Genomic DNA, 17,740 nt, shown 5'->3' with positions numbered 1-17,740 from the left:
TTGTAGCCCCCAGCCTGAGGAGCTGTATGCAACTTGAGTTCCAAGTTTGCCTCTTCTGCCCTCAGTCTACCTCGTGGTACTTCGAAGTTTGTTAGTTGAATAAGGTAATATTTTTGCTTTACGGCGTATCATGAATAAAGATTTCACAGCAGGAACGGAGGCATTAAAGGAGAAGCAGAAGAATGAGTTAGTGCGCAGATGACAAAGGAACAGAAGGAAGCACCATGAGCTGTTGTGAGGAGCCTGGCTGAAGTCTTCCACCAACAGAAACTTTGAATTTGGATGAGAGAAGAAAGAGGAAACCACTGCAGCAGTTTGTTCAGAAAGGTCAGGAGGGCAGTGGTACGGCTGTAAGACAAGACAGCCTGGCAAGGAAGTTTATAGCTGGGGGAGAAGTTGGTCAAAACAGGCAAATGACTTTAGTACTGAGGTCAGGAAACACGAGCATTTTTAAAGAGGTTCTATACAGAAGAGCAATGGCCCGAAATAACAACAAATCGACAAAACTGTGGAATTTGGGGAAAGAAGCAGAGACTTCCAAGTTTGATGTACAGATATTACAGCTTGTGACAGCTGTCTAATCTAATGTCTTGAGACTTGAAGGTGCTTTCTCAGCGTGAGAGTTGTTGAATTTCTTTTCATGCTCTTCATTGCCTATCCAAGCAGGAAGTGTCATTTCACAAAAGCTGGCAGAGGTCACTGTTTTAATAACTATTGTTAATTGATGCTGCTCAAAAGCCTTCCATCAACTTGAATTTGCTACCTGCAGAGATTGGCTCAGCAGGTAGCTGAATCAAATTAAAACTTTAATTCTGTGGTTAATAAATCACGCTAGAACTGTGACAGTATGTTTTAAAATATAATATTTCTCTAATCAGATTTTCTGAAAGCTATTTATTCTCTCTATAAAACCTCGGATATTTAAAATCCTGCCACTGTTAAAAGCTTTCAGTTGATTATTCAGCCTAGTTCTGAAAAAAATAGTTGTGCCATTGGTCGTAGCGGAGTGGAAGCAGGCTCTTTGCACCAAAGTCTTTATTAGTGAACACTACATACACTAGCAAAAGCTTGCAGCACCAGCCCATATTTCTGAAAAATCAGTTATATAAAAAGAAGCTATTAGCTGTGATGAAAATAGTAACTAAAAGCCCTCCCCAGAATCTGGGAGCAAGTAAATACTGTGCTAGTAAGAGAGAGAATGTGTGGAGAGTTTCCCCTTTTGCTGTCCAGAATACCATGAATCACAGATTCAACAGAATTGGAGCATCTCTTCATTTCATGTGTGGGTTTTCACTGACTGTATAAGGAAAGATTAAGCTCCAAAGTATTACAAACATCTGTTTCTATCTCTATCTAAAATAATTTAACAAAATTTTCTTTTTTTCTGGAAGACCTCCTCCAAAAATTATTAATACCTATATTTCTATTTTTTTTTAACTGTACTGTTGAGTGAAAAAAAAAATGAACAGCATGCAAGTGAAACACTGTGTGGGATAAATGCTATTTAAATCTTGCCGAAGCTGCTAAACGTCACGCTAACGTTGGATCACTGGATCTAATCCAGTAAAAATGAAAATAAAGAAAAAAATAAAAAGGAGAGAGAAGGAGGTCACATTAGAGAACTAAGCCATCTGTCCAGTATAGAACTGAAAGGTATTTATAATGAATTAGTTTTTTGTATTATTGTCTTACGGAAGTTCTAGGAGGGAATCAAAGAGTGTTTATCTACAAAGATGGTTCCTGAATTATTTCTGTGTTGTCAGCCTGATGTTTCTGTATGAAACATCTTGCTTAGCGTTTTGCATAACTAATTACTCCATTTTAGTCGGTATTTTATAGCTGGCTTCCAAAGTTTCTTCCAGTTTTTCCAGGCATTATTCTTGTAATATGGACTAAAGGGTTCATATGCGTCCTTATTGGCAAAACTGCTGAGAAATTTTCAGAGTATCTCTGTTGCTTTATGATAGTGTTGTTTGTCTGCATGTTCGTAACAAAAACAAATGCATTTGGAGTACAGCATTTTGAATTAATTCTAGTCTTTCTGGTGTTTGTGAAGTAGATTGTTAGATTTGACTTTTGCAGTGTTACCGTAGCACGTTTGTACCAAACAGTATCCTACTACATGAAAATGAAAATAACGATTTGTAGCTTTGACAGCCTTGGAGAGCATCTGATGTTATGTCTGATCTTACTGGACAGGTTCTGTTGCACATTCAGATGCGTACCCCCGAGTGTTACTATTTATCATTTTTAAAATAAAGATTTTCTGTCAAAAATATAATTTTGAAACCTCTTTAAAAGTCATGAATCTGTGGCATGAGGGAGAGAAGGATGAAAAAATGGGAGAGGGAAGTTGTTACAAGGCAGCTATTAAAGCTTCTTTAAAAATCCTCCCTCTGACTTGTAAAATTACATTAACAAAATTGGTTTAGTATTTGATACGATTTAATGATCGGAAGTCTCGTTGGTCTTGTCTGCTGTTCCTTACGGACTGGGCTGTGTCGCCATCTGGATTAGGGCACAGTTACTGCTCAAGTTGCTTGAAGCTCTTTTGAATAGAATGGGACTAACCGAGGGTCTTAAAGTTAGGTTTTTTGAGGCCTCAAGGAATAAGCAAGATGAAATTGGGTCTATAAAGAATTAAAATACTGTGCTGTAATTGAATGCATGAACTCCTGCACATGGTCTTTTGCAGTCTGTCTTCAGACCTGTTGGAGCGTCCTTTGCATGATAGAGAAGCTGTGGGAAGGGGTTTGTCTCTCCATTGTCTCTCCAGACTCTCTTTTCAATCCTTTGTAGGTGGAACAATGCTTGTTTGAGGGCAGAAGAGGAAATTATTGCCTTATAATTTCAGTTCATTTTTAATTCTAAAAGTTCCGCGTGTTTTTTTTTTTCTTCAGATGCATATATGCCTAATATTACAGCAAATTTATTTCCATTGGCTTTCCCCTGCTTTGTGTTACTATTTCTGTGTCTTGAAATGCTCATTCCAACCAGCATCTATTGAAGCAGGAGAAAAATGAGACACGGTAAATACATTAAAAGTTAAAGGTGCTTACTGCAGAAGTAAAACGACACTTTTCTCCATCCTTAAGTGGTATGCTTCCTGATACTATATAAGAAATCCTATAACATAAATAGGAGCCATTGTATTTTTGAGCTGTAACATACTGGATTGAGATGTGTAAATTGCGACTTGCTTATTTTGGCACGAAATTAATGTATTTCAGCTCTGCAAAATAAGTTCCAGACAGCAGCTTTTTCTCTGACCCTTTTTCCAGACAGCCTCAGGAGTGCTCTTTATCTTGTCTTTGTCATATGTTCTTCAGTTTTCCCTAAGATCGTCACCAGCTATGCTGCTATGTTGCTGTGCTGCATCTGACTTATCATACCCATCCTTTCACAAGATGTTTTACCAGATGTCCTCTCTGAAGGGCATCTCTCTAGAAGAATTTTGCTTTAGATTAGGTTGTTTGTCATTTTATATTTGAGGCCGTCATGTAGTCAGGCTAATTTAGTAATTTTATGTGAACCTCTGAAGAATCCTTCTGTTCTGATGAGTCCTCAGGAAGCCCTGATGTCTTTTTTTTTTTTGGTTGTTTGCTTGTGGTTTTTTTTTTTTTTTTTGGAGGGTTGGGGTTTAGGGGAGGGTGTCAACTGACCTATGAAGAGTATTACAAAATTAACAGGCTTCTAAATGCAAAGTATGTTACTAACCAGCTTTTGGAAAACCTTAACATGGAATTAACACAAACAGCAGTCTTCAGAAGATTTCTAGATCTTCTAGGTTTTCCACAAGTGGTTAGCTTTATGCCTGATTTTAGTTAGGACTTTTCACAAGCATGGAATTAATTCCCTGTTCTGCCTTACACCACTCATTTCTGAAAGAAAAATGATGGCTTTTTCTTCTGCTGCTCAGGTAGCACAAGATGATTGTTGAGTTTGAGTCAAGTTTTAATGCACGCAGTCAAGAGAAGTTTTACATTTAAAAATAATCAGGTCTAAGAGTTGAAGAATTGCTTACCTCCAACCAGCCTGGATCACATTTTCAAAGGATAAATGTGCATGTCCACTGTTTGTTTTTTTTTTCAAAAAGACGCAAGCAGATTAAATGCCCAAATCCAACTGTTTATACAATTTAAAATTACTTGAATTTTTCTTCCTTAATGTGTATCGTCTTTGTCAGCGTGCAAAGAGCCCTTGTTTTATGATGTACAACTTTTTGTATTTTCTTTGTGTTTAACTTATTATCACCCTAACCTCAGAAAATTAGAAAATGTAAATTATGCAGTAATTTGAGTTAGACTGTCCCAGGCTATGAGGCACATTTCTAACCATATACTAATTAAGAAATGCAGTATTTCTTTTTGCCTGCTTCTCAGTCACTCATCTCTATTCACACACAAGTGCTAGCTTAATTTATTTGCTAAGCCTGCAGTAATTGCATTTACAAAGTAGCATAAACTCTCATAGTGCATTAAAAAAAAAAAAAGTATGGGATTCAGTAATGTTTAAAAATAGGTGTGTGCTGTTGATGTGTAGATTATTCATTCTGAAGCATTTACATGCCTCCTCTTTCACCATGCTATGGCAGTTCTTGGCTTATGGATATTTTGAAGGCTTACTAGCAAGCAAGCTGTTAATGAGTCATTCAAATGAACAGGGAAACTTTTTTCTGCACAACTGGAAAGGCGGATTAAGGTTTTTATGCAAAATTGGCGTAACTAATTCCACTCTTTTGTTATATTTTAAAAATGGACTGATTTTACCAGCTGTGTATGTATAACTTTCTTGACTGATACATTATACATGTGTGTATGTATATTTATATATATACATATATGTATTTTCTTGGTGGTGATTTTTAATCCCTTGCAAAATAACAAACAGATAAACAGATGGTAGCACCTGACTGAGGGGCTTGGGGGGACAGGGGACTTTTTTTTTTTTCCCCAGGAACTAACATCAGACCTGGGTAACTTTGAAGAGCAACAATTCAAGATTTTTTGCCTTCATCTAAGCAGGTTAAAGGGAAATAGATTTTTCAGTTTTATTGTGGATTTAACTAGGGCAACTAATTTTCCAAAGTCTTTTATCAGAACACATATGTGAGCTAGCATGAAAGTAGTTTGTAAATAAATGCATTCACTGTTCTGTGATCAAGCGGCAGAGTTGGTAAATACACAAGATGTTAGTGTCAGTAGTGCCCCTCCTGACTGATCTCTTACAGAGCTGGGAAGTGTGGCATCTCCCTGTTTTGAAAAGGTGTGAGAACTTTTCAGGTTTCAGAATGGCAGTTTCTTGTTGGGTTTTATCCTTCAGTGACTCCTGTGAGTAAGCTCATCTACAAACCCTTGATCTTGGTGTCCTGTAACTTTGATGGGGAAAAAATCCCATAGGGAGTTTCCCTGACAAATACTGCCAGGTGTTCTGTTCCAAACATTTGCAGACTCACCTGTTGCATAGTAAAGGATATTTGGCTCAGTTTAAGAATGTTTTGCAGAAATACTTTTCTTTTAAGCAAAAACACATATTTAAATATCCAGACTCACGCTGTTTAAAATGCTGTGTATTTTTGTTTGAATATGTATGTGCAGCATCCACCTATGCTCGTAGTTCATCTGTATCTAAGGTCAGGCAAGATACCTTGTTTTTCCCTCATACAGTATTTCATTTTGTATGTATTTTGCCATCTTCCCTTCTCCCATGTACTGACAGAGCCCCGCTCCAGCTCTTCCCATGTCACATTACAGCTGCTTTACAGTGGAGCCGTCAGGGCCATTTCCCTTCTCTGTAGAGGTGTTTTTGTCTGGTCTGTGGTGGGCAGCTCTCATGGTCAGTACTGGATCGAGCACTGCAGGGTCTGCAGCCTCTCGGAGATCATTTTGTAAAGAGCTGACATCTCGGTAGGCCTCGTGGGTGCCTCCTCCTGTCCCTGCCGTTTGCTGCTTCACGTTTTGGTTCTCAGTTCTGACTCCCATGCTGGTTTCCAGAGGATGGCACGTTGTTCCCTCACCTGTCTGGAAATGTGGGACAGTCTCTGAAGGTGGCAGAGAGCAGCACTCAGCCCTGCACTCTTGAGTGTTTCTATTAGTGGCCAAAGAGGAAGCAGAGAAACATCCCTGATACATCATGTAGGCGATGCAAGGGCAAGGGGAACTGGAAGTGGTAAAGGAGGACAGATCAGCTTACAGCACGGTATTGACTGTGTGGTAAACTTTGCTGAGGCAGGTAGTATGCATTTCAACATGTCCAAAGGAATGGCTAAAGGACATGAGACATTCACATAAGATGGGATGCTGTGGCCTGGGAAATGAGGAGTCTGCAAGGAAGCTTTCACCGTCAGTGGGTGTGGGGTCTGCTCGCAGCACCGGGTACCCAAGGCAGATTTGTGGGCACTAGGCCGGGCCTGCCCGAACAGAGGCAGAGGGTTTATGCCCTGCAGAAGGGATGTCATCGTGCCCCTGCATGTGGTCACCCCCAGAACGTGCCAGCCAATTTCAGTCACCAGTGCTGTATAAGTGAATTGGAAAATGAATTGTAATAATAAACTGTAATTGGAAAGATTCAGGAAACAAACCACTAAGAATAGTTAGAAGACTCAAGGAGGGGGTAAGGAGGTAATAACCTATGAATTTCTATGCTGAAAGATTAATATTGATAATGTATCCTCTGACGCCCCCCTGAAGCAAAAGTATAGGAATATGATAGCAGGAATTTAAGGCTGACAGATTTGGACAAAAATCAAGCAAACACATGTTTTTAAAGGCAGAGTAATTAATTTTCAAAACAACATCGGGCTCTGGTGTGCTTCCTTTTATCAGTAAGTCTTTTAATTGCTTTTTAAAAAAATACATATGTATCAAAGAGAAATAATTTGAAGTCCTGTGGACATTATTAAAAAGGAGTAATAATCTGTGGGTCTGTGCCCAGGAGCTTGTGTGTGTTAATTATGTTGTGTTGCTTTGTTTGGTAGATACGTCGATGATGTGATCAATCGCATTGATAGGATGTTCCCTGAAATGACTATCCAGCTATCCCGGCCAAATGGGACCTCTGCAATGCTTCTGGTAAGTTGGATCATTTAATCTCTTAAAATGGATTTCTTAAGGGATTTAATTAGTGTTTCTAAAATGCAGGTTATTAAAGATTATTTTTTTCCCAGAAAAACACTGTTCTTCATTTGTGCCAGCAGCATAAGACTTTTCTTTTCTCTTAGGCAAATAGATGACAAAAAGAATTTTGCATTTAAACATCAGATCTATTACATTTTATTGTTAAATATGATTGTAGAAATACGAACGCAAACTCAAATATGTGCTGTGTTTTTCAGCAGTCTTGACAATGACTGTCTTAATCATGATAATTAAGAAGAAAAAAAGTGGGAGGAAGAGAAAGAAAAAGGAAACCAATATGATTTAAATTTGTTCAAATTGATATTGGTTCAGTGAATTTCTGTTTTATGATGAAGTCAAGAATTTGCCTTTGAAGTAAATGAGCAGTAAAGGCCGGATTATAGATAAACAAGTCCAATACATTCGACTTATTTCTGCCTGACCAAGCAAGATTTCATTCCAGAAGAGCCTATTGTTCACATCAATTTTCATGGGCAGCTGTTGTGCTTATAGCTAGAAAGGAGTCTTTAAAGTTCTTTACTCTAGGACATCATCACAGAAGTAGAGTCTGTTGAGGTCTTAATAGCATGGCAGTTAGAAGCTGATTCTCCTCTAGTAAGATGACAGGCAGAAGTCTCATCTTTTGCAAACTTTTAAATAAAAATAGAAAATATTCTATATCCCTGTTAAGAATTGGGACCAAATCAGTCTTTTCCATCTCAGATTTTTCATGGCACTTCCTCTTACATTTTCCTTTTTTCATCCAGGCTATTACAGAAGGCTTGGGTATAATGTGTATGTAAGTATAGTTCTTGTTTCCAATTAAATGGTAACATGAATCTAAAACTCAGATATTCTGCCAAAACGGATTTGTTGAGTCAATAGATTTTATACTATTTATAGAGTTTGTTAATTTGAATGCCCTATTATTTTTAGATGTTGCCTGTATTTTTCAAGGTTTTTGTTCACTTTTCTATAGTAAGTATAACTGTGGTTTTGTTGTTCTTATTAATCAACTCTCTAACATTCCATTATTAACTTTCTTTGAACAGCCCAAAATTTGCAAGAGATTAACTGAGTCAGAGGTTAAAACAAACAGCTGGCTTCCACTGGAATTAAAACATTTAATCTGCAATTGTTGGATTCACCAAGTGGAACAACATATTCCATAAAAGAATTGAATTCATCAGTGCAGTCTTAAGAAGCTCTAAGTCATGGAAGCTTTTGCATTTGCTGCTAAGCTGACTTTATATTTAACTATTTCACTGTAGAAAGATGCTTGGTTTTTACTTCCTTGCTTGGAAACCATTTGCATTTTCTCAGGTTCCTCTTTGCACCTAGCGAGTGCCTTCCAATTCTGATGGCTTTTTGAGGTCAGAAAATATGTGATACTTCTCAAGATTTGGGCACGATTAGGAAATTATGTAAATCTTCTTGGATATAACTGGTTAGGAACAAGGTGTGTTGGAAGGGTGCTGTGAAAGAAGCACCATTTGCAATCAGTAATGACTTGCTGAATTCCATGTTACAGTTGGTATCTAAATCAAGGACACTATTGTTGCTACAAGACAGCAGCCCTGTATTGAACCAGTGGCATGCATATTTTCCTTGGATCAGAGATCAGAAAGACTGTTTTTAAAGTATTTTTGCATGTGATTGTGTGATGGGTTTATCGTTTTTTCTTTTAGGCAGGTTTTCCCTCTCTCCCATCTGTCTCAGTTGATGCTGCCAATATGGCTCTTTCCATCTGGCCCTGACTGCTACAAAAGCTTTTGCTGTTTTCAGCCACAAATCATTCAGCGAAAGGTGCTGCAGGATGGGCAGTGTGAAGAGTACCTCCCCCAGAAGAAGGGAGGTTTCTTCAGTACTTGTGATTTCTCACTCTGAACTCATCCCAAGTTAGATTTGGAGTTACTCCCTTACAGCAGAGCGGTTTACCACAACACCAAAGGATTCAGATAATGCTTGTTTTGTTGAAGAGTATTTCACAACCGTAGTGTTTGCTCAGAGTTAATTAAGTAACTCTGTGATCTCAACCAGTTTCATTCTTGGACTGTTCATATCATACCTGCCATTGCTTGTAAAGATCTTGGATGTAGAGGTTATCTATTTGTTATGCCAAGATGTCTTTAAATGCAGTCATTCAGTTTATGAGAAACACATGTAGTCATTGTCAAAGGCGTGGTAAACAGCGTGCATATTTTAAGAATGTGCAAATTATTGGAAGGAGGTGGGGAGGAAGAGCGGTGTGCTTTTGAGATTCTTTGCAACTTAAGAATAACTGGAGGCATTGCCAAACAAATTATCTTTAGGAAAAAAAGATCTAATAAGGAAAGTTTCAGCCCCAAACTGATTGAGGTACAACTTTATGTACACATGGAAATCAATTTATGTCCTTATCTGTAGAGCTGTGACTTTAAGAGTCTTCGATTCATCCAGTGTTTCAAGAGGAATAATTATCAGTGGTGTGAGCTGCTGGTCTAAGTCTTATGGCTAGTAACCTTTGTATTAAGCTGGGCTCTCCCTAGACAGGGTGCAGCTTCACATTAGCTGAGAACTTTAAGCAAAGAAAAAAGAAAAAAAAAAAAAAAAAGAAAAAACTATTCCCGGCAGCGCAAATGCTGTGCCTTGAAAGGTTGCTGCCTCCTAGTCCTTTGAGATTACTGTTTTCTCCAGACAATAAGGAGTTTTTTATGTTTTAGATTTATACACAGCAATTGTACCTCATTAGTCTGGATTTATGCTACACAGACCAAACACATAAATAATTGAAATCTTTCAGAGCTGTGTGAAATCCTCAACTGATTTTAAAAGCAGTTTATCATTTCAAGGTGCTGTTTAATCCCAATCTTCACTAGTGATTTTTCAATTTATCTTTTAATCACACTATGCATAAAAAAGACTAAACATGGAATTATATCAGCATTAATAAGTGTTATGCAAAATTAATTTCCAGCAGCAGCAGAGGGAACTGAGGACTCCTTAAGGTTTTTGTGAGATTTTGTTGGTCAAATGCCAGGATCTATATAAGTAGATGAACCTCATTTCATATGTTAAGTAAACATAAATCGATTTTAATTAATGAAAAATACCTAAAAATACCTTGATTTTTGCTTGTATTAAATGGTTAGTTGTATAGGTGTATTCTTAGATAATACCTTATTTTTTCTAGTAAGATAATGTATGATTGTTTCACATACCTTGTTTCTGCTACCGAATTTTAGAATACTTTTTCAGTGTGAAGCTACCAATTTCTGAATACAATTCATTTGTTTGACATATTTTACATATTTTACAGAACAGCAAATATTAGCCCTATTTTTTCAATGACAGATATGACTTCTTTAGGGTCACGTAGCTAGCAAGTCCTAGTCGGACACAGAAACTTATTCTCTTGTCTTGGTCTTTAAGGATCCTCTGTCTCCCCAGTGTTTGTAAAGCTATATGAAAGCAGTGCTGTACAAGTTAGGAACATTGGGTAAATATTTTTACAAATAATGAATAGTTTTCTGTATTTTAAGCTGTTTCTAAAGCATAATGATATGTATAACTAACTCAACTTGAAAAACTGTTTCTGCCAAACCAAAGCTCATTTCAGAAATCACGAGTTCTTGTTTTCATGCTATCTTGAAAACTTTCCGATGATAAATTCTATTCATACAATTGTACAGATGCCTAGATTTTTAGATCTTTCCTATAAAAATATGAAACGTTCTTCTACAAATTCTATTAATTCTTGGTAAAACCAGACACATTTGCATTTCAACTTTCAAGCCTTGTTGCAAGCATTTTAAACAGTCTGATTGTATGGAAGTGGGCTGTATTAATTGCAAATAGGCTTGACATCTGTTCGCTAAATCTGAATAATTTCTTCTGTCTGAAATTTGTTTATGAGTGTTTTACATAAAGTCAGGATGATTTTCTCTGGGAAAATGGATTCTGAAACTTACTATTTGCCCAATAAAAAGGGCCACCAAGCTGATTCTTGGTCAAGAAGCTGAAAAACCAGGGGGAAGAAGAATGCTAATTGATATGAAATTAGTATTAATGTCATACTCGACTAGGAACAATTAACGCTGTTCCTAAGACACACACTCGCTCTTTTCACCAAACTGCTCAGCAGTGTAAGCGTTTCCCTTTATCGTTGCGGTGGTTCATTAGGAAGCTAGTATTGCCTTAGGACTTGCAGAGCTCCTCCGTTTCTTTCTTGGAGGCAGCATTCGGATGCATGTGGAGCATCTGCTCCTAGTGGGCTGGTGCCTGTGCATCCCTCTGGTGACCTGAAGTTACAAGTTGTAAGATGACTGTGGTTAGTATCGTTTTCTAATTAAACTGACCTTTGTGACATCTGCATTCCAATTAGTGATGACAGCAAACTTCTCACGTGTTAGTGGTTAAATCTCCAGGGGTTTCCAGTAGAGTGTTACTTCTGGAAGTCAGATGTCTCGTCCCTGCAGGGCACCAGAGGCTGTTGGCACTGGGGAATTGGTAACTCCAGAAATCATGGATATCCTGCATGCTTAATGCTAGCGGGGATGAAAGGTAGGCAGGTTTATGATGGGAATGTAGCCACTTCTGCTGGATTAGGCACCTCATTTCAGGCACATGTGGTGAGTCTTCATTTAGGGATTTACTCTCTTGGAGACGCTAGCTAGGTTTTAACAAAGCTGCTGGGATGTTCAAGGATGCTTTATGTAACTGGGTCTTGAGGAATCTCTTCTGAACCGGTAGGGAGACTGTTGGGACTGCTGTAGCTCCACAGTTTGTTTCTTTAAGATTGAGGACCAGCATTTAGCAAGCATTTTAAAACAGCATTTGAGGTCATGTATGTGGAGGAAGAAAGTCTTCAATGTGAGCAGGGGGTGGGAATCAAGCTATAAATAGTTTTCCACTTGTCCAGTGCAAGAACCAGGAAAATGGGGAATGGTTTTTTTTGGATGGGAAAGTGAACAAAAGTAGGAAAAAGTAGAGAAAGACCAGACAGCAATGTCCTCAGCTTTGCTCTCTCCCACAGGTTTAATGCACACCAGGGTTGCCGACCAGCCCCAACAATTCGTGGGTCTGTGTTGGTGTTCTTACAGTTTTATATTCTGTAAAATCCCTGTAAAATTCCTGCTGTGCTGTCACACAGAGCACAAGAAGAGGCAGAATCCGTTTTGCCATCCATAGCGGTGCTGGATTAGTGTGACTGATCCATAAGCGAGGCTGGCCATTGGCAAAATCCAGCGTTTAACCTTTGAACAATGCAGTTTGTTCGCTTTATCAGCAGAATGTGCCATGGTACTGAGGGAGAGGATCACCAGCTCATCCTTGGTATGCCAAAATCATTTCAAGTCCTTCATTTATGCTGACGTTTTATCGTGCACTCTTGCAATTAGGTTAGATTAATGAAAGGTAAATTCCAGCCCTAACATAAAAAATAAAAAATAATTTAAAAAATCCTTGTAAAGAACCTAATTAGTATGTTTGTTTATTTAGACTCTAATGGCTTAATTGCATCTTATCTTGCTATTTACAAATAGGCATCATTAAAGAATAATGAGCATGTGAGGGAAGGCGCAGCATTCACACCAGCAGCAGATGAGACACGGGGAAAAAACCAACAAACTAGTTGAAGACCCGGATGGTGGATTTTAATTATTTTTTTCTTTTAATACAAAACCTTATTTTTCAGTCTATATAAATAGGATCTCCAACCATTCTAGTGATTAGTAAGATAAATGTAGAAGTGGGAGGAAAAGCTTATGGCTGACGGTATCACAAGGAGCAGGTGTCTGGCCTTCTGCTAGTAACATGTACAGCTTGGTTATATCCCTGGTTCGACGTTGCCTTGTTTGCTAAGGTGAATAAAAGCTACGTACAAAGTCATCCTCCTTTTCCTACTAGCAGGGAGGTACCCATGTTAACTGAAAATCATGTTTTCTTTTTTAGCTCTGCAATGCAGAGCATCTGCAGCTCAGATCAGCAGCAAATTCCCTGGGATGCCGAGAGGAAATCTGGAGCTGTGGGAACCTTTTGCCACAAGTGTTGGAGCTCGGTGGTGTTAGCACGCTTTCTCCTAATAGCAAACTTAAATAAATCGGAAGGAAGAATGTTAATGCATTTTTAAAATCGGTTATAAAAGCGCTTTTCATTTGCTATCAGTTTCAATGAGAGGGCAAAATTAAGGGGGGGCTGTTTCAAGCTATTTCCTCCAGGCAGAATTCTGGCAGGGTAAATAAATTCTGATGCTTTTCATTTTGTAAATTAATTTTGGCCCCGGTACTGACTTATTTGGAAAGGTGCTCGCTGCTTTTCCAGTCAGTAAGTGATGTTAACTGGGAACTTTTTTAGCAGTCTTACCAGAAATTATCTAAAGCATTTTCCCTGATGATTCTGGTTCCCTCCCCCATCCTTGGCATGCACTGCCTGTCATATGCTCTTTGAGAGTTATCTTGGTGATAGACAAAATATTTTTAAAACTGGGATATTTCAGGATTTTTATTTTATATATTTTTGTCAGAAAAGCTGCATAATATTGCAGATTTCAATCAGCTGCCTGTCCTACCTTCTTCTGGAGCCTGCTGTTTTAGGAAGCAGGGGCATTATGAATAACTTAACTGTCTGAATTTAGTACACTTGAGTTAAAAGCAAGTCAGATGTGCATTGTTATTACGCAGACCAAAACAGAAGCTACAGAGGTATTTAACTTGCAACTGTTCCGTTTTCAGCTCACAGAACTGTGGGGCATATTTTTTCATTCATATTAATTGAATTTTAAAGTGACCTTGTACACGTATTGATTTGAATTAAAATTTTCTACATCAAGGACATGTTGGCATATATCCTACAGGCGAAATATTAAAAAGCCAAGTGCTGTCTTAACAGGGTATCGACAGGAGAAGTTGAAATTTAATGGGGAAAAGTTGGCTTAGAAAGGAAATTGTTGCCTTTTTGTCACAATTGAAAGGTATCTTTTCTGTATAATGAAAGAAGCTCCTTGCAGTTGGTATCTGTGGAAGTGCAGGGGCATTTTAGTGCCCATTAAGAAGGGATCAGTCGGGTGAGCCTTGACCCCCAGAAGCAGAGACCTGCGCTACGGGAGCTCAGAGTCAAACTATCCGATTACTTTTTTATCAGAGCCATTAGTTTTTTATTGCCTTCTTTCAGGTGATCCATAGGGACACAGTTGTATGACTGAAGGTGTAAATTATATTCCATACGTAGATCTCTTTTGAACACAGACTGTGGTTAGCCATGTTCAGCAGGCACTGAAAGAAAATTGTTTGCTGGAAAACGTGATGTGTAAAAGATGGTTCGAGATGAACAAAAGTGTTGAGTCCTCAAAACAGTTACGAGCCTCGATTATCAGAGGAAAAGACAAAAGGTACCTCGTTTACTGTAGGCACAGAACGTGCTTTACCCAGAAGAAAGCTGTGGAGCATCCTTTTGGCTTCAATATCTGACTGCATCCTCCAGGCCAGTGCCAGTGTTCGTTCTCTGTACTACTTGCCTCGTTCTTTCAGTGCTGTTAAATTGATGAACTCTAATTTCTCTGAGTGATGCTTGCTTTTTCAAAATTGCTTTTTCTGGCAGACTTAACTCACGTACTAATACTCCTTTTGATACAGTCCTGCAACGTTTGTCTGAAAGTCTTCATCTCCCAGCCACTATAAAATCTGTACAACCCCCATACCGACACGGCAGCAACATAAAACAGAGAGGTTTTTTATTTCAATACCAGACTGCTAATTCAATGCTAATTAGGTCTGCTAATACCAGAGCTCATTCACACAGCCTGGTGCTGACCTGGTTGAAGTTGCAAAGTATTCTGTTGTTTGTATTACCACGATGTCTGGGTGCCCCTACTCCCAGTGAAGGACCCCGTTGCACAAACCATTGTGTAAGTAGTGATTCCAACCCGGTGCCTTCCTCAGGGAGCCCACATTTTAAGTGGACATAGAAGGATGGTTTCACACTGCTCCCTCCAGATGTGAGGGACAGGGGAAGGCAACGTAACCCTGCTTATTTGCCATTCAAACAAGTTGGGGGATCCCCAGTTGTCCCAGACCATTTGCAGAATTGGACCTCTCATTACAGAATCACAGAATCACAGAATCACAGAATTTTCTAGGTTGGAAGAGACCTCAAGGTCATCGAGTCCAACCTCCAACCTAACGCTAACAGCCCTCCACTAAACCATATCCCTAAGCTCTACATCTAAACGTCTTTTGAAGACTTCCAAGGATGGTGACTCCACCACTTCCCTGGGCAGCCTGTTCCAATGCCTCACAACCCTTTCAGTGAAGAAGTTCTTCCTAACATCTAGCCTAAAACTCCCCTGGCTCAACTTAAACCCATTCCCCCTCGTCCTGTCACCAGGCACGTGGGAGAACAGGCCAACCCCCACCTCGCTACAGCCTCCCTTGAGGTACCTAAAAAGAGCGATAAGGTCACCCCTGAGCCTCCTTTTCTCCAGGCTGAACAAGCCCAGCTCCCTCAGCCGCTCCTCGTAGGACTTGTTCTCCAGGCCCCTCACCAGCTTCGTCGCCCTTCTCTGCACCCGCTCAAGCACCTCGATGTCCTTCTTGTAGCGAGGGGCCCAAAACTGAACACAGTACTCGAGGTGCGGCCTCACCAGAGCTGAGTACAGGGGGACGATCACCTCCCTAGCCCTGCTGGTCACGCTGTTCCTAATACAAGCCAGGATGCCGTTGGCCTTCTTGGCCACCTGAGCACACTGCTGGCTCATATTCAGCCGACTGTCCACCATCACTCCCAGGTCCTTCTCTGCCTGGCAGCTTTCCAACCATTCCTCTCCCAGCCTGTAGCTCTGCTTGGGGTTATTGCGCCCCAGGTGCAGGACCCGGCACTTGGCCTTGTTAAACTTTGTTAAACATTGCTGTGTGATGGGTGGGAGCTGGGAGCTGGGTACCTGTGACACTTCCCAAAAGGGAATCACAGGAAGATGTGGAAACAGATGACATGTAAAAAGGCAATGAGCTAATACAGGAGCATTTGGAAAGGATTTGTGCAGGTAAGTCTTGTTGAGGAGGTTTGAGGCCAGCAGTAAGTATATTCAAGCAAGCTGGAGTGCCAAGCATGGGACTCTTTGGTTTGTTACGTGTGACTACTAATGCTGAGGATTTTCAGGAACATCCCACACAGGCTTCAGAGCAACTTCATCCAATATTTTTTTTTCCCTGCCTGGCAGCAATGTGAGATATCATAAATGCAAAACGTAAGGGAAGAGGAAAAAAATGAGCATCCACTGAAGTGTGTGAAGGCAATGAAAATAGAAAATATTACATATAAAGCTGGGTCTGGATTTTTTAGGACTGCCTTTTTGCTCCTCATTAAGAAAATTTCTTTTTTTGTTTAAAATGTCTTTTTTTCTTTTTCCTCCTTTTAATTTTACTGTGTATGATTGCCCAGAGTCAGTTCTCTCAGTAGGGATATATCCTAGAGAGCTGCCAGGCTTACTAAGGTAGGGGAAAAAAAAAAGTTAACTCTAAATGTGCTGACAACTTTTTTTCAAAGTGTCGCCATTTCCTCATCCTACACCTAATTAATTACGCCGCTATAACAAAACTGTCTTTCTGATTCTGGCAGATGATCAGCATTATAGATCAGGCACATCTGGGTCACGACTTTGTATTTTTAACTTAGTTGATGCAGTGTTAGGTGCCAAAATAACTCTGCTCCTTTCCTTGACTTGCAGGCCAGCTAGGTCTTATTGCAGAGTATCCCAGCAAGATTCTACATTTAGATCTAACTTCACAGCACTTGATAGCATGATAGGGTTGCCTGAGAACCCCAGGTAGTTCCTATGTGTTCGTAAAATCCCAATCTGCAAGAAGAAAGGGATCAGAGTAAACTCTCCATGCTGTCGGCTTAGCTCAGGCCTTGGTGCCAGTTACCCTACTTCAGCCTGTAACATCTTTCTTCAAAAATTTACCAGTTCTTCTGACCTGCTTTTCTTCTTCATGTTCTTGCAAAATCATGCCTAGCAGCCTGTCTTCTTGAAGTCTGACGCTGACTTCTTTTCCCTTTCTCCTTTCCATGTCCTGTCTGTTTCTGTCAGCTCGTTTTTGCCTGTTGCTTAGTCTTCTGCCCTGGAGCTGCTTTCTCCACATCCCGTACCAAAGGGATGTCAGCTTTTCTTTTCAGGATCTGTAACCCTGTCCTGCTATATAGTTCATCAAGGTGGAAAAGCAATATTTACAGTGGCTTGGGTAGCTGTTCTGCAAAGTCCTGTGTTCTCACCCCCTTCCTAGCACCGTTTCCCCTGCCTCCGCTTGCTCCTGGGGTCTTTGTACCAAATTTCCCATCCTCTTGCTTTGGGGAAAAGCACCTCGGCACGTCAGAGCTGATTTGCTCGTTAGATGTAGTCAGCATCGGGTTGAGGTTACTCCTGTTGAAGGCAGGAGGTAGGAGTCATTAGCAGAAATTAAAAGGGAAAAACACGCGACAAATCGATAAAGATGCAGATTGAGTGATTTCTTGGGGCGTGGATTTGTCTGCTGAGGTTAGCAGGAAAAAGATGATTGTTACCTCATGTGTTAATGTAAACTGGATGAAAAAATTGAACATGGACAGTAGAAAACGGGCCAGTGCTAGATGGGAAACATTAAAATAAGCTTAAA

General features: G+C 39.7%; 1 protein-coding gene across 1 annotated transcript in view; it reads left to right on the top strand.

Annotated features, from left to right (window-relative positions):
* Window positions 1-17,740, top strand: part of MED27 (mediator complex subunit 27) — a 94,422-nt gene that overhangs the window by 57,002 nt on the left and 19,680 nt on the right. Inside the window, exon 4 of the mRNA XM_032200591.1 lies at window positions 6,977-7,070. Coding sequence (XP_032056482.1) covers window positions 6,977-7,070 — 94 coding nt within the window. The remainder of the gene's footprint in view (window positions 1-6,976; window positions 7,071-17,740) is intronic.

Source organism: Aythya fuligula, chromosome 19 (genome assembly GCF_009819795.1).
Source record: "Aythya fuligula isolate bAytFul2 chromosome 19, bAytFul2.pri, whole genome shotgun sequence".
In the NCBI taxonomy this organism is placed as follows: Eukaryota; Metazoa; Chordata; class Aves; order Anseriformes; family Anatidae; genus Aythya; species Aythya fuligula.
This window is presented reverse-complemented; position numbering and strand designations above follow the sequence as displayed.